The sequence below is a fragment of the Rhinatrema bivittatum genome, chromosome 1, assembly GCF_901001135.1.
Source record: "Rhinatrema bivittatum chromosome 1, aRhiBiv1.1, whole genome shotgun sequence".
In the NCBI taxonomy this organism is placed as follows: domain Eukaryota; kingdom Metazoa; phylum Chordata; class Amphibia; order Gymnophiona; family Rhinatrematidae; genus Rhinatrema; species Rhinatrema bivittatum.
Window position 1 is genome coordinate 590,890,684 of NC_042615.1, and position 25,408 is coordinate 590,916,091.

The 25,408-nt window shown below is 42.2% G+C and overlaps 1 protein-coding gene across 1 annotated transcript in view; it reads right to left on the bottom strand.

Annotated features, from left to right (window-relative positions):
* Positions 1-25,408, bottom strand: part of ADAMTS19 (ADAM metallopeptidase with thrombospondin type 1 motif 19) — a 465,279-nt gene that overhangs the window by 310,201 nt on the left and 129,670 nt on the right. Inside the window, exon 8 of the mRNA XM_029619011.1 lies at positions 1,491-1,596. Within this exon, the coding sequence (XP_029474871.1) occupies positions 1,491-1,596 (106 nt within the window). The remainder of the gene's footprint in view (positions 1-1,490; positions 1,597-25,408) is intronic.

Genomic DNA, 25,408 nt, shown 5'->3' on the forward strand with positions numbered 1-25,408 from the left:
GATGATTTAAGAGGTGACATCATGTAATGGCTGAAATATTGCATCTGCTATTCTCAAAGTTTATTTCAACTAAATTATAGGGACAAAATAATAAACTTTAATGTTGAAATGGAATAAACAAAGGCCTTGATTTATCAGGGGTTTTTCTCCCATTCTCGAAAAGCTTGGATAAATTGAGTCCAAGATTTAAATGAATTATGTACAATGAATTAAAGATGCAGTTGATTTGGCAGTGGTCTTAGTAGTTAAAATAGATTATAATCTGTAACTAGCAACAACTCAGTTCAAATCTGTTGTGTCCAATAGAATAACTTTCCTTGAACTATGGCTTTTATTCTACAAAAATATTAAGTAAGCAAAAAATATCTGTACAGGAAGATATTTTAACAGACCAGAGCTACCTGAATACATTTTTTGAAGCTTTATAAATATAAATATCATAAACCAAATATCTCTAGATATTTATCCATTTATTTGACACAGTAATTTTACAGGTCTATAGTTAACTCATTGAGCATGACAGTCACCTGCATATTTTGAATTAAATTCATACATCTAAGCAAACACGATATAAAATTATAAAACTATGAAAACCATAACCAATATAAGTCTACTTTTTCAATTGATGAATATTATATAGTACACCAAACAGTTAATACTAGACAATTCTAGAAATCCCTCAGTAAACCAGATGAGATAGGTTTCTGCAGTTTTTTCTGAATATCAATATTCTGGATATTGAAACCCATTTTCCCATGTACACATTATAAACTTGGAGATGTGGTCCCATATGTCTAGGGAGGAGGTAACTATAATGCTCAGGTTTAATAAAAAGTATCTCCCACAGGATGTAAATTTATGTACAACAGTATTTTAAGTTATTTCATCACTCACTTTTGACTCTTTTCGCTATTTTTCATGTTCATTATTTTCTTCTAACAGAATTCTCTTAGAGTAAGTTTCCATCCCCTACATTTGAATTTAGATCCCAAAAAATAAATTCTGTTAAGGAGAAATTCTGTTGAATTTCCATATAATGAAGGATGGCTGCATCTAAATTACTACTTCTTTTCCAAACCCTACCATGATGAATTGCTGTGTTTTAAAGGTTGCAGATGTAAGCATAATGCAGTAATTGCAAACGGGCTCAATTTAAAACTTGAGAGATTCAATGGAAATGAGTTGTTTTTTTTAATTGTGCTTTTATGACTTAGCTTCTCATTGCTCAGGTGTTATCTGATGCACTAGTTCTGTTTCCTACACTGATATATATATATTTTTTTACCTTAAGCACACATCACACTGAAACTAGGATGACTCTAAATGAACCCATTTGAGAAGCTTGAATTATCCCCCTCTGGATTTCTTCCAATAAGTCTTTAGGTAAGTGCTACTAAACAAAAGGTCATTCACAGTTTTCAAAAAAAAAAAAAAAGACCTAAGAACACATGTGGTGACTTTTAAAAGACAGTTTTATATAATTAACTTACTTGTGACCCATTTCATGAGCAATGGTAAACGCCAGGTTGAGACCACTGTCTTCTGCAATAGTACACTTTCTTTTTTCACTGCACATTCCACTTAAATATGCGATACCTGAAAACAAAAAGCACAGTTAATCACTATGCTCATCAGGAGTTTAATGCTAATGAAAACAAGTTATATTTAACATAGAAAAGCAAAACTACAATAAGGTTAAAAAATTCAACATTATTATACACAGTCTAGCTTTTACTAGATTACATTGGTCCTATATCTTTAAACTGGAAGGGGCTGAACTGTCATTGTCTTTTTCAAGTTCATTTCATTTTCAGGGTATTATAAGGATTAGCCACCATGTATAAGAGATCTTTCTTATTTATGAATGTTTATAGAGCAAAGAACATGCAAGACCACATGTACTAAGCACATCCTCATAAACACAGATAGTCCTAAGTATATCTTGCACCTGGTGAGGCAACCAATTCATAAGCTGAAAATTTTAGGGGGGGTCTGCCTGGCAAGAGAACAAGCTGGAATGTACAGAGCAGTAGCAATGGTAACTGCTTAAAACAGTTTTGAAATAATTATTCTTTTCTCTCAGAGAATGAAGGAGAATAAGTTATGTATACCTTACAAATAATGAAGCCACAATTATGTGCTAGCAGCCTGAAGTGAGGGTAAGAAGCACATTCTGGAACAAAGGGCGAAAATTCCTAGGAGTTGTGCTAAACCATTTTTCAGTTTGGACTTCAGATTCTATCCAACCTATCTCACACCAGTTTTCTGCTTTTCTTATACAGCCTTTTTGCATTTGAGTCACACTTATCCCCACGTTCCCTGTTTTTCGTATTGATCATTGCATGACATGTCAACCTTCTATGATTTTTCCCCCGGGAGCGATCTGCCACTTTCAGGTCCTCGGCTGCCACTAAGCAAAATGGCACCGGTGACCTTTAGCCCCTACCATGTGACAGGGGCCAACCAATGGCACCGGTAGCCCCTGTCACATGGTAGGGGCTGAAGGCCACCGGCGCCATTTTGCTTAGTGGCAGATCGCTCCCGGGTCATTCGCTGGACCACCGGGGGGGGGGCGTCAGGAGAGTGGCACTTGGGGGGAGGCAGGGCGAGTCGGGGGCTGGCTGCCTGCCGTGGCGCCCTCTAAGTCTCAGCGCCTGGTCTCCGCCTGCACCGATCTTCCTTTCTTCGGCCACATGATCAGCTAGACCGGCTGCGCCAATCTTCTTTCTGTGTGTGTGTGTTTATGTGGAGTATATGTGAGAAAGGAATGGAGCTTTTGTGTGTCTGTGTATGCGGTATGTATGTGAGAAAGGAATCTGCCAGTTTAAAAAAATGAAATGTGATAATACATATACCTCAACTTTTGTGCTGCTAGCGCAACTTTTGAAAAGTTGGATGAAAGATGAAATTACTGAATTTTAAGCATCCTTCTTCTGGAAAATAAAATTTAACAAAGTGGGTAGAGACAAATAACAAAGCAAAAAAATTTAAAGTATTTAAAATATTCATCTCAGCAAAATCACAAATTTAAGGTAGTGATGCCAGGTGGGATTTGGGGGTTTTTTTTGAAGCATAATTTAAACATGAAGACTAGAATAGTTCCAATCTGAAATGGCTTTGCTTTTTTTTTTTTTTAAGCCTTTAGAAAATGTATATTTTTAAAAGATTAAGGGCCTCATTTTCCAAGCAGTTTACTGCGCGGCTGCTATCGCGGCTAATAACTACAACCCTTCAATTTGCGTTATGGAGTGCGCTACGGGCCAGTAAAGAGAGAGAGAGAGCCTTCCTATAATGCCTATGCCCTAGACAGGTATTTGAATCCCTATGGGAGGGCCACCTACTAACTCGGGGTGGGGATTAGGTATGAGTGTAGGGGGTTGGGGGCCACTTTCGCATTCCACATGAGACGTACGGAAAGAACAGTGGTCTCTAGTGAAGATTTGCTGGCCGTCGGAGTGAGGAAACTCACTCCAAGAGGAGATTTGGGCAACGTTCTCTCCACCTAGCTTGATGGACACTCTACCTGGGCAACAACAAGCTAGGTGGAGAGAATGTAGCCCAAATCTCTTCTTGGAGTGGGTTTCCTCACTCCGACGGCCAGCAAATCTTCACTAGAGACCACTGTTCTTTCCGTACTTCTCATGTGGAATGCGAAAGTGGCCCCCAACCCCCGACGCTCATACCTAATCCCCACCCCGTTAGTAGGTGGCCCTCCCATAGGGATTCAAATACCTGTCTAGGGCATAGGCATTATAGGAAGTCTCTCTCTCTCTCTCTCTCACTCTCTCTCTCTCGATACTGAAACAGGCTGGAAAATGAGGCCCTAAGGATGTCTTTCTGTTCCATTTCTCCCACATGAATAATCATATGTCTGATAGTATGAAGAAAGACACCTGCTTTATTGTCTGAAAGCGTAAAACAAGAGAAGCTGTACGGTGTGGGTGGCTGTCCCTTGGGAGGATAGAACCTGAAGGAAGGGTGTTATTTTGCCTTCTGATAGGAATGTGGTTTTCTTATTTAACGGTTGGGAGCTTCACTTTCACTTTTAGTAAGTGAAAAATGCTGCAAGTCTGAAAGCAAGGTGATTCTGTAAGAGTGTAATGTGTATGTGAGACAGGGAGGGTGCTTCTGTATGTGTGTGATGTATATGTGAGACAGGGAGAGTGCTTCTGTATGTGTGTGGTGTATATGTGAGACAGGGAGGGAGCTTCTTTATGTGTGGGGTATATATGAATCAGGGAGGGTGCTTGTGTGTGTGTGAGAGAGATGGAGCATGTTTTCGGCTGGCTTGTGCCTGTGAGAGAGGGCATGTGTGTGATTGAGAGCTTATGTGTAAGTGAAAGAGAGAGAGCAGGTGTGTGATTGAAAGCCTGTGTGTAAGTAAGAGAGAGCGAGAGCATTGTCTGCTATTTGAAATATTTTATTGGTGTTTGGTCTCAAAATTTGCATGAGTCTTTAATTATTGGATATTCTATTCATCAGCTGTTTTGAAATTATTTTATTTGTATGATTTATAATTATGATTAATGATTTATATATCTTGATTTTATTGATTTGTTTCACGAGGAATGGTGAAATTTTTGTTTTTCCATTGTTACACTGTATAGAGTCTGTGGCGTGATGCGTTTTACAGTTCAGTTTTTGTCTGCACATTTCTATTTATACTTTATGTGGCTTTATTCTGTCTCTGCTCTGTGTGTATGACCATGATGAGAGATTCTGCTAGCATATAGTGTCTGTATAGGGATCTACAGCAATCAGGTTTGTTTTGTTTCCTCAGTAGGTGGTGTATTGGTATTCTAAGACCCAGTGTAATATTTACCCTTGCTTTTTCACAGGTAGGGTTATTGTTGTTTGAGTCCTTGGTGTTATTATTGTTATGTTACGATGGGATTGCAGTATAGATTTTGAGTGTCTTTTTTGCGGGGTTTTGTGTTAGTTCACAATGTGCCTGGCAGTGGAAGGTATTTGTGCTGCTGTTACTGTGAGGTGACACCAGAATTTGAAAATATCTTTTAGCATGATGAGCTGTAAGGGAAACATCCAAGCTCCATTGTTTGGGGGAATTTCAGTGGATGCACAGAGTGTGAAACTGGCCAGCTTTTTAAAATTATGCAGAAGACCCTTTGGACTTTTTTATTAACACTTTTTTTTTATAACCAATTTTAAAACAGGATCCATGCTATAGAGGTGGGTGTGATGAAGAAATGTCATTTTGACTCCGCCCCCCCCCCCCCAACAATTCTTCTGTCTAGAGACGCCACTGATTTTCTGTGACCTTAAGCATTAGTACAAGAAGGATTAAGGGGGGATGCTGGAGAGACACACAAATGCATTGGCCCCCAGGCACTGGAGACCCTTGGTGCGCCACTGGGTGCGAGCCATATGGGGCTGCAAGCAGTGGCAAAGAGGAGTGGAGATTTGGTGGGCCGCGAGCAGTGCCCAACCTGCTTGTGACCCAGAAAACTACACAGTCGGCGGGCGTGATCGAGAATGAGGTAGGAGTCAGGGCCAAGACCGAGGGGTGGCGGCGCGACCCGGGGGGGGGGGGGTGCAAGGGAGAAGGCTCGCTTAGGGCACCAAATCTCCTTGCACTGGCCCTGACGCTAGCGTTAGTAAAAAGGGTGTTTCCATGTAAATGAAGGAGTTACCACTTTGCTGCGAAAGTTTCGCGAACTGCGCTGTTACCACAATTCACGAAATGTCCTCGCGGTTTGCGAAATAAAGTCATCGCGTTTTGCGAAAAAAACTAAAACCTTTATCGCGTCCCGCGATAAAGTATCCATGTATAAAAGCTCACTTCCTGCCCCTTCTCCTTTGAGGGTTTGGAAGGAGTTTGGTAGTGGAGGTAGGTGTTGGAGGTGCTAGAAGAGCGTTATTATATTGATTACTGATTGTGGAGTCTTGTTTTATGTTCTCATCTGTTTCCCTTAACCTTTGTCTATAGTCATATCTGTTGGAGTGAAAGCCTGTTTGTCACGTGTTTGTCTTTTTCTGTGAGGCATGGAGGAGTGGTGGTGTGGATTGGTGTGGAGGATGGAACGTGAGAGGAGTGGTAGGAGAGGTGAAAAGGGGGGTGGTGAGAGTAGAGGGAGGAGGAGGGAGAGGGAGGAAGAGGGGCATAGTGGTAGGGGAACGAGGAGTAGGAGTAGGGACAGGAGTAGTGGGAGAGACAGGCAGGAGGGAAGGGATAGGAAGGTGAGGGTGGGGATGGGGGAAGAGGTTAGGCAGGTAAGAATGGTGGAGGGCTAGACAGCCAAGCCAGAGGGGAAGGAAGCTGGAAGTGCAGGGTCAGGTTGGGGGGGGGGGGGGGGAGGGAGTGGGGAATCCGGTGGGTCGGAGACTGAGACCAGGGTGGAGACCCCTCCGGAAATGGCACCCCAGTCAGGCAGCCAGGCAAGGCAGAGACAGCTTACTTGCTTTAGCACGGAGGAGAACGACCTGCTCAGCACTACGCACACCTGTTTGGCAACCAGGCTGTGAAAACGTCCAAAGCAGTGAAGGTGCAGCTGTGGACCAGCATCACCCAGGACATCACCCGGCACCGTGGGATATGGTGCAGCTGGGAGCAAATCTCCTATAGACACCGTGATGTGAAGGCCCAACCCAAGACAAAGATAGCAGAAAGGAACAGCTACATATATCAGACCGGTGGAGGGGCCCCTTGCAAAATAACGTTGACAGACATGGAGAAGCGACTGATGGAGCGGCTGGGACCAGATGTCTTCGAAGGGATGGATCCCCACCTAGACACCTCACATCTCGCTGCTGGTAAGTTGGGCTCTGTCCCCCAACCCCTAACCCTTCAGCTAGCCAGCTAATGCACTGTGACTGTGTTGTAAACCGCTTTTCTATTTGAAAAATGTGCTCACACTTTAGTCAATCAGTTTATGTACCTCAAACATGTGCTCCAACTATGTGCCCTGCTCCCCAACCTTGTGACTGTGTTGTTAACTGCTTTTCTACTTGAAAAATGTGCTCACACTTTAGTCAATCAGTTTTTGTACCTCAAACATGTGCTCCAACTATGTGCCCTGCTCCCCAACCCTTCATGTACAGAGAAAACACATAAGGTTATAAGTAGCATGCTATGTAATACTAGTACTATGTAAAATACAAACATGTACCTCTCATGGTAACAAACACATTGGTACTTAGCTTGGAGAAGAGATGACTGAGGGGGGGATATGATAGAGGTGTTTAAAATCATGAGCGGTCTAGAACGGGTAGATGTGAATCGGTTATTTACTCTTTCGGATAGTAGAAAGACTAGGGGGCACTCCATGAAGTTAGCATGGGGCACATTTAAAACTAATCGGAGAAAGTTCTTTTTTACTCAACGCACAATTAAACTCTGGAATTTGTTGCCAGAGGATGTGGTTAGTGCAGTTAGTATAGCTGTGTTTAAAAAAGGATTGGATAAGTTCTTGAAGGAGAAGTCCATTACCTGCTATTAAGTTCACTTAGAAAATAGCCACTGCCATTAGCAATGGTAACATGGAATAGACTTAGTTTTTGGGTACTTGCCAGGTTCTTATGGCCTGGATTGGCCACTGTTGGAAACAGGATGCTGGGCTTGATGGACCCTTGGTCTGACCCAGTATGGCATTTTCTTATGTTCTTATGTTGTCTCTTTTCTTTTCCTTCTGTTTCCACAGAACACTCCAGTCCCAGCCAGGAACGCCCAGGACCCAGCTGGGAAGGCCCAGGGACGAGCCGTGATCCCCCGGGGATCACACGGCCACCCATGTTGACCCGTCTGTTTTATATGGATGCCCAGACACAGTGGTCGTCGTCGGAGGAGGAAGAGGGCCAGAGAGCACCAGTAACAAGCCCCCTGAATCTGTCAGTTGAGCTCCACTCTCTAATACAGCACACAGATTGGAAGGTGTCTCAGGAGCCTCCTACCAGCACCCCACGTTCTGTAAGTGTCAGCCCGGCCATGCCAAACTTTCAACCCCTTACGCCATCAGCAAGCCCGTTAATGCTATCACCCTCAGATGCACCTGTGCCACCAGTAGTGGAAGCACCAGCACCACCAACACCACCAATATTGGGCCCTTCTCCATCTGCCCCAAGCGCAGATCCCATGACAGGCACACAAGCACATCAATTGCAGGCCGAACTCCATGTGGTAAGGCGAGCCCTCACTCAGCAAAACCGACTTATAGAACTAGGGACAGCAGCAGTGACCCAATTGGGGAAAAGCATCACAGCAGCAATCGGCACACTGTCAACCATCATGCTCCAGATATTGCAGCGGATGCCAGAGCAGCAGTCTGGGTCGTCAGCCACCTCAACACCACGCAGCAGTCCCTCAGGGTCCAGAGGGCGCAGGGGCCATCCCCCCAAGACCATGCCACCTCCCACAGGTAGATCACGCCATGGCAAGGGGCCCTGAGGGGATAAACAGCCAGACCAGAATCTGCCTAGGGCTGAAGGTAAAACGCAACAAAGGGATGGCCACTTCACAGAGTTGCTGTGCCATCTAGATGGAAGAAACTGGATCAGCGTGTGCTCGCCACTGAGTTGATGTGCCGTCTAGATGGAAGAAACTGGATCAGCAAATACTGATGTCACCACAAGTCAGACACTGTCATTGTCTGTGTTGTGTGCCGCCTCATCCGCTGCGAGGCTCTGCTGTCTGCTGTGTGCCGTCCCCATCCACTGCGTGGCTCTGCTGGCTGCTGTGGGGTGCCATCTCTTCTCATGGGCTGCAAGTGCTGGCTAGCTGCTGTGGGGTGCCATCTCTTCTCATGGGCTGCAAGTGCTGGATGCCACTTGCTGTGTCTCGACCTGGGCCTCCTTCCGCCATGCTGCTGAGTCTCATCCTGGGCCTCCTTCTGCCATGCTGCTGTGTCTTGTGCTGCTCCTTCAGTGCTGTGCCCACACCTTTGACTTGTTCTCCTGCTGCCTACATGCTGAACTGTCTTGCTTGTTTTTCTGCTGTCTTGACTAGAACTGTGCTGCCGTGGCTGTCAGGCTGTCCCCGTTCAGTGCACTCTCTCAACATGGACTGCCTGGGGCCTTGACTAGAACTGTGCTGCCGTGGCTGTCAGGCTGTCCCCGTTCAGTGCACTTTTTCAACATGGACCGCCTGGGGCCTCTGCCTGTTTACACATTGTCTATTGTACTGCATTTCTAATTTGATGGCAGTACTAGACCTTTTGGGGTGCCACTTCCTGTTTCTATGTTCCTAGCTAATCATGCTTTGCCAGTACAGATAACACCCACTACTTGTATTTGTAAATGAAGTATACAATTAATGTGGGAGGGACATCCAACGATATGTGATGTGCCACAGAAATAGCCATTTTGGTAGCTATTTGTTATCATGTACTTGCAGAATGTGACTAACTAGGGACTACAAATCAATACAAAAACATGCTTCACAATACACAACGCACTGTTTTCAGGAATAAAACTCCAGTTATGCGTATTTCCTGTTTATGCTCTGATTGGGGACTTGTTTTACACCCACCACACCTAGCATGTTGCATATCACCCCTTTGGTAGCACGTTGGATCATATGTGATTCCCCTGTTGTATTCCTGTGAATACTTCTGGACTATAACAATAAATAATCCCGATGAAAGCTGAAATGGCAGGGGATAGAAAAATATTATTTTAACTAGATCTGCAAAACATGTAATACATTACAAAACATGGGGGCCCCAAATTTCTCTTAATAGACCTGCTCAGAAGTCCTGTAAAAAATGAAAGGAGGAAATAAGAAAAAATAAACACACAAGTAGAGTATCTAGCTCTTCCTCTAGGAAGTGATGTTTGAAAGACTCCACTTCCACAACATACTCCCCCCTGATGTCCATAGGTACATACATTAGGAAGTTGGCACTTTTTGGATTCTTAATATTAATTTTATGCCTGCTTTTCAAAATAATACTCAAGGCAGCTTACAGCATTTTTAGAATTCAGGTACAATAAGTCCCTGCTTCACAGAACTTAAAATCTGAGAGGTGAATTTTCAAGGGAGTTACGCATGTAAATGTAAACTATTATTGTAGCAATTTTCAAATCCTTTTATCTACATTAAGTGCACTCAACTTAAGTGAACCTTATTGACAATTCAATGGCCTATACTGTTTCATTTTTCAAAAGCCCACTAACATCGGTATAAAGTACATTTACACATGTAAAACCCAGTTTTAAGCGTGTAAATTCTTTTTGAACATTACCCCTAAAGGAATTCTAAGGTAACAGAAGACGCTGCCTAAAGTCTCTTGCATCAAAGGCCCATTCCTCAGCTCTGGACAAGCATCGCTATGCATGCATCTATACAGATGTGCCACAATGCTCATCTGGAGCTTCAAATATTTACATACCTCCCCCGACGTCAACTCTTTGTGCTTCATTTACTATTTTTTCTTTTACGTTTTCTGTTAAGTAACCTTTTTTCAAGTTCCTACCTTATGCCTTTGTTAACAATTTTATTATAAATGTTCTCTGTATTTGACTATGGAAATATTTTTTCCTGCTTTTTCTGTTTTATGTAAACCGGTATGATTTGCATTTTAATGTAAGAATGTCGGTATATAAAAATTCTAAATAAATAAATAAATACACACACACACACACACACAAACATATATATATATCTTACATATATATATATAGAGAGAGAGAGAGAGATCATAAAATTTATATTTAAGACAATAAAATAAAACTAGGAGCATATAATGTTAAAAAATTTAAAAAGATATAATATGTAACTTGATACTTTTGAGCATGTTCACATTTTCTTTTCCAGTTCTGCCTTCAATTAGCGAGCATAGTAAAGGGGAATAAAAATGTAGAACTTGAGCGATATCTGAGGATTAACAGTTCTGAGCTAAATTTGCACTTGGGTAGTCTGAAAATCAATTCAGTTCATAGTCCTCAGAGCCCTACCCTTGAGGTAGGATATTCTTACTATACACTAATAAAGCAGCTTCCCTCCCCCCCCCCTTTACACACACATATCCCATATACACATAAGGCTGGATTTTAAAACCCCGGTGCGCATAAATCCTGGGGTTTATGCATGTGGCTGGGCCTTACACGCGCCGGGCCAATTTTCAAACGGGCCCGGCCATGCACGTAAACACCGGGATGCATGTAAGTGCCGGGGCCTTAAAAGGGGGCGGTCCGGGTACGGGGCTAGTGGTGCCCGGTACCGCGACCATTTGCTGCGGTGCCAGCACGCATGCAACTTGCTCCTGCTCCTTAGCAGGAGCAAAAGGAAAAATAAAAAGAAATAGTGGTAGCTAGGATAGGGATAGGGGGAGGGTAGGATAGGGGAAGGAAGGATAGGGAAGGGGGTTGGAAAGTTCCCTCCCAGTCCGCTCCTTAATTGGAGCGGACTGGGAAAGAACTGGGGAAGGTTCCGATGCGTCGCCGTTCGAATTTGCTAAATTATACACCACACTGCGTGCGCCAACCTGGAATTTTATAACATGCGCACACGTTATAAAATTGCGCACACATGGACGTGTGCACGTATTTTTTTTTAAATCTATTCCATAATTTTTGGTTCTAGTAAAAAAAAACCACTTAAAGGTTTTTTATTTATGTAAATTAATTTATTTCAGGTTAATAACCAATTATGTTTATTGCATTGGCCTGAATTGTGCATGCACTACGCGTACATGTCCTGCAACGAAACCTGTGATCTGCTAATAAGGCTCTACTAACTGTCCCCTCTGTCAAATCAGCATGCCTCACGCAAGGGAGGGAAAGAGCACTATCACTGGCTGGCCCCGTGCTATGGAACACCATGCCACTCGAAATAAGGCTGCAGAGAAATTTGAAAATATTCAAAACCAATCTGAAAACCTGGCTCTTTAAACAAGCTTTTTATAAAGAGAAGGAGAAAAACAGTTGATCTATAAGGACGCACCAAGCTAGAAGTTATCTTAACCTACAAACGCATATTAATATTAAATTCAAGCCGCCTAATATATACCTGACAAACAAGCTTAACTTGCTAACACGGGGGTAGATTTTCAAATAGCGCAATTTGGCGTACTTTTGTTGGCGCATCAGGCGCCAACAAAAGTACGCTGGATTTTAGTAGATACGCGCGTAGCCGCGCGTATTTTGGCAAGTCTTGTGGGGGTCAAGAGGGTCCCCCAAGACTTGCCAAAAGTCCCTGGTGGTCCAGCAGGGGTCTGGGAGTGATCTCCTGCACTCAGGCCATCGGCTGCCAGTAATCAAAATGGCACCGATAGCCTTTGCCCTTACTATGTCACAAGGGCTACCGGTGCCATTGGTCAGCCCCTGTCACATGGTAGGAGCACAAGATGGCGCGGGCCATCCAGTGCTCCTACCATGTGACAGGGCCCGGCCAATGGCATGGATACCCTGTCACATGGTAAGGGTAAAGGGCCATTGGCGCCATTTTGATTAGTGGCAGCCGACGGCCCGGGAGCAGGAGATTGCTCCAGGGACCCCCATTGCACCACCAGGTACCTGTAAAAAGTTTTTTGGGGGGGGTCGGGAGGGTGGGGGAAGCTAAGGTATTAGTTTTAAAGGGTCGGGGTGGGTTTTTTGTGTATCGGCTTGGTTGCAGCCGATAAACAAAACCACGATCGGGCCCGATGAAAAAAAAACCACATGTGAATCGGAACCAGAATCCGAACCGATTCCGGTTCCAATTCACATCTCTACTTCTTAGGCTTGTGGCATTGGCATACAGACATTTCAAAGTGTGTTTTTTGTTTGTATTAACAACCTGCTTTTCTATTATTAGGAATAATTCGGAAATCATCAGCTTCAGTGAGTGAAAAAGAATTTTCTCTGATTAGTTTTAAATGTGCTCCTTGCTAACTTCATGGAGTGCCCCCTAGTCCTTCTGTTATCCAAAAGAGTAAATGACTGATTCAAATGTACCCATTGTAGTCCTCTCATGATTTGAGAGACCTCTATCATATCCCCGTTCAACCGTTTCTTCTCCAAGCTGAACAGCCCTTACTGCTTTACCCCTTCCTCATAGGGGAGTCATTCCATCCCCATTATCATTTTGGTCGCACTTCTCTGTACCTTCTCCATCACAACTATATCTTTTTTGAGATGTGGCGACCAGAATTGTACACAGTACTTATAGAGCAATACAAAGGCATTATGACATCTTCCGTTTTATTCAGCAATCCCTTCCTAATATTTCCTAACATTCAATTTGCTTTGTTGACTGCTACAGAACACTGAGCTGATGATTTAAATGTATTATCCACTATGACTCCTAGATCATTTTCCTGGGTGGTAGCTCCTAATATGGAACTTAACATCATGTTAACTATAGCATGGATTATTTTTCCCTATATGCATCACCTTGCACTTTTCCACAATAAATTTCATCTGCCATTTGGATCCCAATCTTCCAGTCTTGCAAGGTCCTCCTGCAATTTATCATAATCTGCTTGTGATTTAGCTACGCTGAATAAGTTTGTATCATCTGCAAATTAGATTACCTCACTCATCATATTCCTTTCTAGATCATTTATAAATATATTGAAAAGAACTGGTCCAAGCACAGATTCTTGAAGTACTTTGCTGTTTACCCTTTTCCACTTAGAAAATTGACCATTTAATCCTACTCTGTTTCCAGTCTTTTAACCAGTTTGGAATCCATGAAAGGACATCGCCTCCTATCCCATGACTTTTTAGTTTTCTTAGAAGCCTCTCATGAGGGACTTGTCAAACGCATTATGAAAATCCAAATACACTGGTTCACCTTTATCCACATGTTTGTTAACCCCTTCAAAAAAATGAAGCAGATTTGTGAGGCAAGACTTCCCTTGGGTAAATTCATGCCGACTGAGTTCCATTAAACCATGTCTTTCTATATGCTCTGTGATTTTGATCTTTAGAATAGTTTCCACTACTTTTCCCGGCACTGAAGTCAGGCTCGCTGGTCTATAGTTTCCTGGATTGCCCCTAGAGCCCTTTTTAAATATTGGGGTTACATTGGCCACCCTCCCATCTTCAGGTACAATGGATGATTTTAATGATAGGTTAAAAATTATAACTAATAGATCTGATTGTCACAAATGTTATTAAAATAATCAGGCTACCAAAAAAGTTTATAACCACCAATGAAAGTAATTTAGTGTATTTTATTTAAGGTATATCTCAGTGACTAGTAAATGAAATCAGAATCTGCATATGGTAAAAAATAAATTTATAAAGCAAACAAGGTATACAATTGTTCCTCCTAAAAGAAATCAGGGTTCATAGGGCATTTTATTGGCTGGCATCAACCTTTTAGCAACAACTACAAAAAGATTTTTACATGTATATGTGTTTTACACCTATGGATTTCTGCCAAGCGATAAGTGGAGACATAAACTGAGGCATCAAGGCAACAAAGACTGCAGAGAATTGTAACAAGACTCAGGTGCATGCTGTCTATGGTATGAAATGTTAAACCTTCTAGGCAAACTTTAAAACATTTCTCTCACAGGAAATTAAGCAATTTCTCTGTACTGAAATAATAATATTCAGATATAACCAGCCTAATACCAACACTAGTACTCTCTTCTGTCAGTCAGATTGCTAATGGATTTGATCAAAAGCACTACACAAAAATAAACAAATGTCTAAACAAACCCCAAAAAACTTTACTTGCTTATGAAATGCCGGTTGACTGCCACTTGCCTATTCATGGAAGACGCCCCAGCACAAATGTGCAGGCGCCAGGAATAACAAATACATCACCATAATAAAAACAAAACAAAAAAAAACCCCAAACTCTCCTATCCCCCCCTCCCTCCATTCATCTACTATCTCCATCCTTATAATCTACTGCCCTCAATAACCCCCTAACCAGAATTCCAAATCAACAACTGGCCTAAATGTGATGTCAAAACCTCAACCTCTAGCACTCCCAGCCAATCTCTCCCACACTGTTGTGTCAGAGGTGGACCCTTGGGCCGAGGTGGAGTTGACGCAACCCGTAAGTGAGGACCTACACGTTCCCACCGTCGGCAGGTGGCGTGGGATGAAGATAGAGGCCGCTGGAGCTTCACATATACCAGCCCTCATTCACCGCGGGTTGAGCCTTTGGGTGCCGGTGCCGGCAGGATTTAGGTGGGCCTCAAGGTAGATTAGTGAGAGAAGTTGGTTCAACCCATAGACAGCAGTCGATAGATGGCGTAGTCCTACCCTGTACTGGGTAAGGTACTGGAACTCGGGCGCCAATAAGATAGAGAGTAGCTGGAGGTGCTTGAGCAAAGAAAGGCTGAAGCCTGATAAGTCCACGTCCAGGAAGTAGGCTAGGAGAGACATCAATGACAGGCTTGGATCAGAGCTGGCGGCAAGCAAAGGTCATGGCAAGCAATGTAGAATTCTCAACACGGAGAAGTCTAGAGTGTAGTCAATCAAGGCGATGGTCTGATCACGGAGAAGTCAAGCAAAATCAGGTATATCAGAGGTCTGGGTCTGGAGATAGGCAGGAGAGTAGTCGGGCATAGCAAAGGTCCAGGTCTGGAGATAGGCAGTAGAGTAGTCAGGCATAGCAGAGGTCTGGATCTGGAGATAGGCTGAAGTGTAGTCAAACAAAGCAAAGTCGATATCTGTAGAGTCAGTCCAACACAGACAAGGCAAGAACGAAGAAGACAGGAACCAGGAACAACAAAAGTCAGGAACACAGAAGAGGATTCTCTATCAGCAACGAGTACTCTGAGTATGAGGAAACCTGTTGCAAAGGCAACACTATGGAGCGAGGCATGAGCTTAAATATACTGGAGAGTCTGATGTCATCATCCGGGGCCGCAGCCAAGTTCCCGCCACAAGCCCTTCAAAAGGATTAGTGATGTGCGCGCGCCTAGGGAGGGGTGTGGTGCTGGTGGCGGCGTCTCTCTGCAGACCAAGCGGAGAGGCACGATGAGCAATGACATCTTGACTGGCAACACTGGGGACCATGGCAAAGCCAGAGGCACTGGGGGCGGCCCAAGGTCGGAGCCGGCGGCCCACCCCCGCTAACGAGGAGGTACCAGGAGCTGGAGTCCGTGTAAGAAGGTGAGAGGGCGGTGCCGTGGGTATGCCGCAGATGGCACGTGTAACACACACAGCCTTCCAATTGTTATAATCAGGAGGAAACAGCTATGTTTTCCTGAATGAGAAATAATTCACTTCCAATCCAATATCCAAAGGAGCAGAGTTCAACAATTCTTGGCTAGCAAAAGTAAAATTCCTCTCCTTACTTCTGACCTTGTGAGGAACTTTACAAGAGCATTCTGAGATGAACGAAAATTACGTTTTGGCTGATGTATCATTCAAGCAACTGGTGCAATTATTCTGGGCAATGATCTGTCATTACCTGGAAGACCATAGTCATCATGGTCTTAAATTTTACACGCTCTCCAACAGGTAACTAATGCAGGAAACATAGCAATATGGCAATGATATGTCTCCAGGAACACCCAAAAATAGACCAAACTGCCATATTCTATGACACATGCAGATGTTTCGTGCTTTTCTCTTATAAGCCACAACACAAGCCATTACAATAATCCAGTAAAGAACATACCAAAGTCTGGACCACTATTTACTTTGTTTTGTTAGTATCTGTGTTAGGATCACCCCTCAAAAATTGAGTACAGGTTAGATAAAACAAAGGGGCCGATGCAATACAGTGTTTTCAGCCGAGCACACTGTTTAACCCGCAGTTGGACACGGATTATATACCGTAGGTGCTACCTAATCCTCTTAAGCAAAAAGGGGATTAGTGCCTACACACTGCACGTCCAACATGCGGCAAAACTAATAGCACTCATCACATGAAAATGCATGTTGATAAGGCTATTAGCAATCAGCAATGCAAAAAAAAAAAGTGCACCTAAGACACACAATTTTACACTAAAAAATTACGCTTGGCTAGAGCAGGTGTTAATTGCTGAGCACTCTCAAATGTTGTACAGAAAAGCAAAAAATACTGCTTTTCTGTACATCCTCCTGCTTAATATCATTGTGATATTAAGTAGGAGGAACAAAATTGTAAAACAAATTTTTAAAAAAAAGTACCAGCATTCAGTTTCAGGAAATGGACGATCAGTTAACAAGCATCCATTTCCTGAACCCCTGGCTGTGCGCCGATTAGGAAAATGGATGCCGATAAATTTGGCGTCCGTTTTCTAAACCAGCGGACAGCCGACCGCTCGTGGGCTCAAGTTGCTTCCCTGAAACAGTCAGCAGGATATATTGGTTGCATGTGGGTGACATCATCTGATGGTGCACAAGAAAGAATGTATGCAACTTGAGCTAGAAAAGCTTAAAAGGCTTATGCACAGCTGTCTGCATAGCCACGTGCCACGAGATCCCTTCAGTCATATATCAGAGCTTCCAAGAAAACATTTTTTTGAACTCTAGGTGGGAGGGTACGTGTGATTGATTTATCCTTCTTCCCACAGAAAACATCAGTTACAAGTAAGCAACTTTGCTTTCTCCATGGACAAGCAGGAAAGAATCCCACATTGAGGACTCCAAATCTAGGGGTTGTCTTGATGTCCCTTTATCACTACCCTCCCTAAGATAACCTGAACAAATGGGTATTTCAAGGGAAGTAGGTTTTAGAATGTTTCTTCCATGTTATAGATTGTTCCATTTGAAAGTTAATTTTTATATTTGATGTATATAGTAGATAGGGAACTGAGCATGAATAGACGATTTAAAAAATGTGTTGATTATACCTTATTTTATGTTATATTTATGTCTGTTATTGAAGAATTAAGGGTCAACAACAAATAGGTTAAAGGTGCTACCATTTTATTGGATGAACTTAATACAACTCTTTTTATTCTAGAAACGTGCTTTTATTTTTGTTTGATTTGTGCATTGCTAGAAAGGATTTTACTAATTGTTTACTATTTTGGGTATGTTTTATAACCTAAATAAGCAGTTTATAAATGTTCACTCTAAATTAAATTAAGGTGTTGCAGGAAAGGATTTAATCAGTTTTAAATAAATGTATTAGTCGTAACTGGCAAATGTATTTACAAAAAATCCTATTGTGCAAAAAATTCTCAAAAGGTCACTTAGCTATAGTAAACTTACACATAATCCTCTATATGTGAAAGTTTAAATTCACCCCCATCCCACCCCAAAATTTGCAAAAACAGGTGTAAGAAAAAGGCTTTGCAGGGCATTTAAAAAACTAACAAACAACTACACCTCAATGAGGTGTAGTTGTTTCTTTTTGACAGCCTGACTGGGGGGTGGGGGGGGGGGTGGAGAGTGGAATGGTGCTTTGCCCAAAGCAGCACATAATCCACGTGAGGCCCCTTCAGTGTAAAAGAGCATCCCTTGTGGACCAGTGGCTCCCCAACCCCAGCCATAATCCCTGGTCCCGAGCCCAACAGGAAGGGCAAAATGCCCTGTCCCCAAACCCCACTCCCTTGTGGCTTTTTTACAAAATATAAAATAATTCTTTCCCCTCCCACCCCTCAAGCTTACTCAATAACTAGGGGGTCTTTTTGGGGCAGCCCCAATGATTATTTGCTCTTGCCCCTCCAGCTGCCAATTTACTGGAACCTCTTGCCCCAGGAAGACAACTCCCCTCAGATATTGGGTCAGTTTGCAGGGTGGTGGGGGGAATTTTTTTGCAAACATTTCTTAAAAAGTCAAAAGGGAGCAGGACATCAATCCCACCACTGTTATGGAGTGTTTTGACCTTCTCAAGGGGCTCAGAGCCAGGGAATGGGAGAGTCACTGAAAAAGAATGAGAAATTACTACTTACCTGATAATTTCCTTTTCTTTAGGACAGTCAGATGAATCAAGAACCAGTGGGTTTATGCACTCCTACCAGCAGATGGAGACAGAGCAAGCTGATGCCACAGTATATATACCCCTGCAGTGACATCAGCCTGCTAGTATTCTGTTCAAAAGCAACTGTGGACAGACTAGCAAAAAACATGATTAAAAACAGATACCCATTGCAATACTCAGCCAATACCCAGCCAACAGGCAACACTGTACTCAGACAAGAATGCAATAACACTAGTCTAGGGACTGAAATAACACTTACCAGTAATCCCTGCAACACTGGAGGATCATTGTCTGTGCGGCTTGGCTGCACATTTTACTTACTGAATCACACGGGAATACCTAATAGGGCCATCAATATGCATTTGCATGTTGAGGGCGCTATTAGGTTCGGCGGGTTGGATGCGCGTTTGACCCCTTACTGAATAAGGGGTAAGGGAAAACGCGCGTCCAATGGCAGGTTAACAGTGTGCATCGGCCCAATTTTTTGGGTGCAAAAGTGATTGATCCTTTAAGCAAAACACAATGGGAACTATCTGCATTTATTCATGATTTTCCTGGATTAATTTTAGTCAGAAAAATATTCTTTTTGTGCTCCATTAGTCAATAGTCTTCTGAGTTAAGAGCTAGAACATACACTTCAGGAAGATGACATATCTACAATTTACTGCCACTAATACTGTGCCCCCTTCTGATGTACAACATATTGCTCCTCCACAGACACACTTGCTGTTGACTCAAATTTGCCTAGTATACTCACCACCAGGTATCCTAGAAAGAGACCCATCCCCTCTTATCAAATTCATTACAGGAAATATACATATAGACTCCCCTGCCATCAATCTTAGAAGACTTCAATATCCACATAGGCTTACCACCACTCTCAGTCAATTGTGAAGCGCTCCTGTCCTCACTCAGCGCAATAGGCCTCAGACAAATTATAACAAAACCCACACACAAACTAGGCCACGCACTAGATCTTATCTTTATAAATTCCCAAATCATCACTGACTCTCCCTCATATACACCAGTTCCCTGGTCTGACCACTTTACCATCAAAACTACCTGCTCCATAAAAAACTACTCCACCTCCCCATGATCAAAAAACACCATTCAATATAGAAAACCATGTAATAGAGATGACAATCTCTGCCCTGTCAAGTGAACTTGACAATCAAGACTTAACTGACGCCAAATCCGCCATTACATCATGGAATAACCTCACTAGAATCACTTCTGACAAAATCTGTCCATTACAAACCAAGGAAATAAACCCATCTCATACCACAAAAAAACCTTGGTACACACAAGAACTAAAGACACTAAAACATAACCTAAGAAACCAAGAAAGGAAATGGCATAAAGAAACAACTGTCGCGCATCTCGCAAGATACAAATCCTCCCTTCACTCTTACCGAGAAACCATTAACAAAACTAAACAAGACTTCTATGCACAAAGAATCCACAACCTACAATTTAATGCCCGTGCCCTCTTTGAATATGTATCTGCCCTAACCAAAACTTTACCCACCCCCATCCCTGAAGAAGAAGCCAAATCTAAATGTGAAGACCTAGCACTATTCTTTCACAATAAAATCACCAAACTCACATCACACTTTCCTACCACACCATCTCCCATTAAAACACCCCCAAACATCCCTATTGTCAAATTAAATACCTTCGAGACCAGTGCCTCCTCTGAAATTGAATCCATTCTTAAGAAAATGAGAACATCCTCCCATCCCTTAGACATGATTCCCTCCAAATATTTGCTATCAATCACAAACACTATATCCAAACACACAGCAGACATCATTAACCGTTCTATCACCCTAGGCACTGTTCCACACTCACTGAAACAAGCCATAGTTAAACCAATACTAAAGAAACCCAAACTCAACCCCGTGGAACTATCCACCTTCCGCCCCACTTCCAACCTGCCATTCATAGCAAAAATCCTCAAAAAAATAGTCAACCTACAACTCACTGACCACCTAGAAAAGAATCACACACTATTCCCATCCCAATTCGGATTCTGTAAATATCACAGCACTGAGACCCTCCTCATCTCCATAACAGCTTACATACTCAAAGATCTAAACAAAGGCCACTCTTACATCCTGGCATTACTCAATATTTCATCAGCATGCGATACCATTAGTCACAGCATATTAATTGAAAGACTCAAAGAAATTGGCATTTCTAGAACCCCAATTCTGTGGTTCAAATCCTATCTTCACAAAAGACAATACAAAGTTAAAATAGGAAATCATGAATCTATGGCAATTGATTTATCATGAGGCGTTCCACAAGAGTCCTCTTTATCATCAACGCTGTTTAACATTTACCTACTTCCTCTCTGCCACCTCCTCTCCAAGCTTGGTCTGCCGCACTTCATATATGCGGATGATGTACAAATTCTCATACCCGTTACAGATAACTTACCCAAAGCCATCAATACATGGGAAAAAGCCCTCACAGCAATCAACAACCTCCTCACCAACCTTAACCTCGCCCTCAACACAACAAAAACTGAACTCATGCTTATTTCACTCTGTGGAGGAGGTACAGGTGTAATGCTTATTTCATTCTGTGGAGGAGGTACAGGTGTAAGCTTGCTTGAATAGCCATGTCTTGAGTTTTTGTTTAAATTTTTTGGGGCAGAGTTCTTGTCTCAGGTCAGTTGGCATGGTGTTCCAGAGGGTTGGCCCGGCAATAGATAGTGCACGTTGTTTCGTAGCATTGAGATGTGTGGTTTTAGGAGATGGTGTGTGTAGTGTAGAAAGGTATTGTGTTCTAGTGGATCTTGTGAGGGTGGGAAACATTAGGAAATCATTGAACCATTGCATATTTTGATTATGTAGGGATTTGTAAGGATGTAGGGATGTAAGTCTCTTACATTTGTAAGGATGTAGGGATGTAAGTCTCTTACATTTAGAGTAAAGGACCAGGTGGGTGTGGGTATATTATTAGGGAACACTTCCCTAATAATATACCCACACCCACCTGGTCCTTTACTCTAAATGTAAGAGACTTAGTCGTTACTCTTGACTACCAATTTAATCTCAAAAAATGTATTAATACTACAATCAGAGAATGCTACTTTAAACTCCACAATCTAAAAAAACCTAAAACCCCTTCTACACCTCAACGACTTCCGTACAGTACTTCAGACCACTATTTTTTCAAAAATCGACTACTGCAACACTATACTACTAGGCCTCCCTAAAAACACAACATACCCCCTACAGATGCTACAAAATGCCGCCGCCCGAATCCTCACCAGCACTTGCAAAAATGAACACATTTCCCCAATTCTCCAGGATTTACACTGGCTTCCAGTAGCATACCGAATACAATATAAGGCCCTGACCATCATACACAAATCCCTACATAATCAAAATATGCAATGGTTCAATGATTTCCTAATGTTTCCCACCCTCACAAGATCCACTAGAACACAATACCTTTCTACACTACACACACCATCTCCTAAAACCACACATCTCAATGCTACGAAACAACGTGCACTATCTATTGCCGGGCCAACCCTCTGGAACACCATGCCAACTGACCTGAGACAAGAACTCTGCCCCAAAAAATTTAAACAAAAACTCAAGACATGGCTATTCAAGCAAGCTTACACCTGTACCTCCTCCACAGAATTACCACTCTTGCCCCACTAAGCCCCCCCCCCCCCCCGCCTTTTACTACCACCTCTCTTAATCATCTTCTTATTCCCCCTTCCCCTGAGATCCCTCCACCCCTCATTAAACTTTCCCCACCTTCCCTCTTATCTCCCCTATATCCTGTACAACGAACTCTCAAAGCTTAATGTTTCTCTTAGAAATGTTTCTCTTTGAAATGCAACTCCTCTACCGCTATTTATAACTAATTATAACCTAACAAACCAAATTTATTGTAATCTAATATTATTATAAAGTTGTTAACCATAGACAAACATTATTATATCATCAATATCTATCCTATCGATATCTATCCTATCCTCTAAACAACGAACTCTCAAAGATTATTGTTTCCATGAAAAATGGTTCTCTTAGAAATGCATCTCCTCTTCCACTATTTATAACTAACTTTAACCTAATTTATTGATATCTAATATTATTACTACATTGTTAATTTTTATATAAACATTGTTATATCTTTATAGCTATCCAATTTATTATATTAGTTAATCTCAGTTTCATGTAAAGCCTCATTATGCAACTTTAAGGTTCCATGTAAACCGATACGATGTTCCCAACGAATGTCAGTCTATAAAAAAAATGGTAAATAAATAAATAAAGTGTGCTTCTGCAGAACAAAGTCTATGAAAATCTTCGCTGAGGAAGAACCCTAGCATTCTAGCATTTCCTCCAGTGTTAATTTTACAGCAGCAATATTGAAACAGCCTGAGGGACTTGCAGGCCCCATGGGTATATTGTACCTGCGGGTCTGCACATTAATTCTCAAAAGGAAACAACTCAGGACATTTACCTTGGAACATCTGGGCCAATGAGAATATGGGTACTGTGCACCTAATACAAAGTACATGACTTAACAGCTCATGTACTTCTAACAATCTGAAGGAAAAGATTTTTTTTTTTTTTTAAACACAGGAAAACATTTATTTACTGTGTAAAAATGCCTGAAATTTGCCTTCTTAGCTTGTGTCATCCAGCAACTTTGGATATGTAAAGAGAGCTTTGCCTATGTACTAAACATTTTTCTCTCTGGCCAGCTTATTTTTGATCCCTCCCAGTCCCTAGTGTTATGCCCATGCCTCTTTCTGGAATGGGTCTTGCTCTCTAAATATATTGTGGTTGAGCATGTTCAGATTCATAGGGAAAGGATGCTGAAACAGATCCAGATGGGTTAGGAGTTAGTGAGTTGCTGAAAGGAGATATTTGGTGGGTCTCTGCTCACCAGTCCAGTAGAGTGAAGATTTGAGAGAGAGAGGCAGCTAGGAGTTACTGCAAGGTGGGCTTTCCGATCTACCACGAACAGAAGAGAGTTTTGTGAAAAAGAGTTTAGAGTTGGTTTTTTTTTTCACCGGTAGCCTGTGCAGGAGAGTCAGTCAATCCCTTGGTGGCAGGGCTAGTGTTTGCATGGTGATTGCCTGCTCACAACCACTTAACAGTGACGTGTGACTAGAAGCTGCTTTCCCCAAAGCCGGAAATAGTGGGCTGTGACTTCTATGCTATTTTGGAAGAGTTTTTTGAAGAACCGTTTCGTAAGAAGTGTTGTAAAAGAGTTTTTTCAGACTTTTGAGAGCATGGGTTTTTTCTGCCTGGACACTGATTCAGTAACATCAAAAGAAGTGGTAAGATCTCACACTATGAATAAAGAGACGGTGGCTGTTATTCTAATTGTGTGTTACTCTTCATGATTTTTTTGCCATCCTGATTTGGACTGCTGTCTTTCTTCGAGCCTTAATAAAAAAACAGGACTTTGTATTTTTAAAACGTCATTAAATTTTGCCTTGTTTTTGAGGCTTGCTACATCCGGAAGACTCCTCCATTAGCGAGTACAACCTGATCATAAGAATATAAAAAATTGCCATACTGGGTCAGACCAAGGGTCCATCAAGCCCAGCATCCTGTTTCCAACAGTGGCCAATCCAGGCCATAAGAACCTGGCAAGTACCCAAAAACTAAGTCTATTCCATGTTACCGTTGCTAGTAATAGCAGTGGCTATTTTCTAAGTCAATTTAATTAATAACAGGTAATGGACTTCTCCTCCAAGAACTTATCCAATACTTTTTTAAACACAGCTATACTAACTGCACTAACCACATCCTCTGGCAACAAATTCCAGAGTTTAATTGTGCGTTGAGTGAAAAAATAACTTTCTCCAATTAGTTTTAAATGTGCCACATGCTAACTTCATGGAGTGCCCCATAGTCTTTCTATTAACCAAAAGAGTAAATAACCGATTCACATTTACCCATAGACCTCTCATGATTTTAAACACCTCTATCATATCCCCCCTCAGCCGTCTCTTCTCCAAGCTGAAAAGTCCTAACCTCTTTAGTCTTTCCTCAGAGGGAAGCTGTTATATCCCCTTTATCATTTTGGTCGCCCTTCCATGTACCTTCTCCATCGCAACTATATCTTTTTTGAGATGCGGCGATCAGAACTGTACACAGTATTCAAGGTGCGATCTCACCATGGAGCGATACAGAGGCATTACGACATTTTCCGTTTTATACACCATTCCCCTTCTAATAATTCCCAACTTTCTGTTTGCTTTTTTGACTGCCACAGCACACTGAATCGATTTCAGTGTGTTATCCACTATGTCGCCTAGATCTCTTTCTTGGGTGGTAGCTCCTAATATGGAACCCATCATTGTGTAACAATAGCATGGGTTATTTTTCCCTATGTGCATCACCTTGCACTTATCCACATTAAATTTCATCTGCCATTTGGATGCCCAATTTTCCAGTCTCACAAGGTCTTCCTGCAATTTATCACAATCCGTTTGTGATTTCACAACTCTGAACAATTTTGTATCATCTGCAAATTTGATAACCTCATTTGTCGCATTCCATTCCAGATCATTTATAAATATATTGAAAAGCATGGTCCCAGTACAGATCTCTGAGGCACTCCACTGCCCACTCCCCTCCACCGAGAAAACTGTCCATT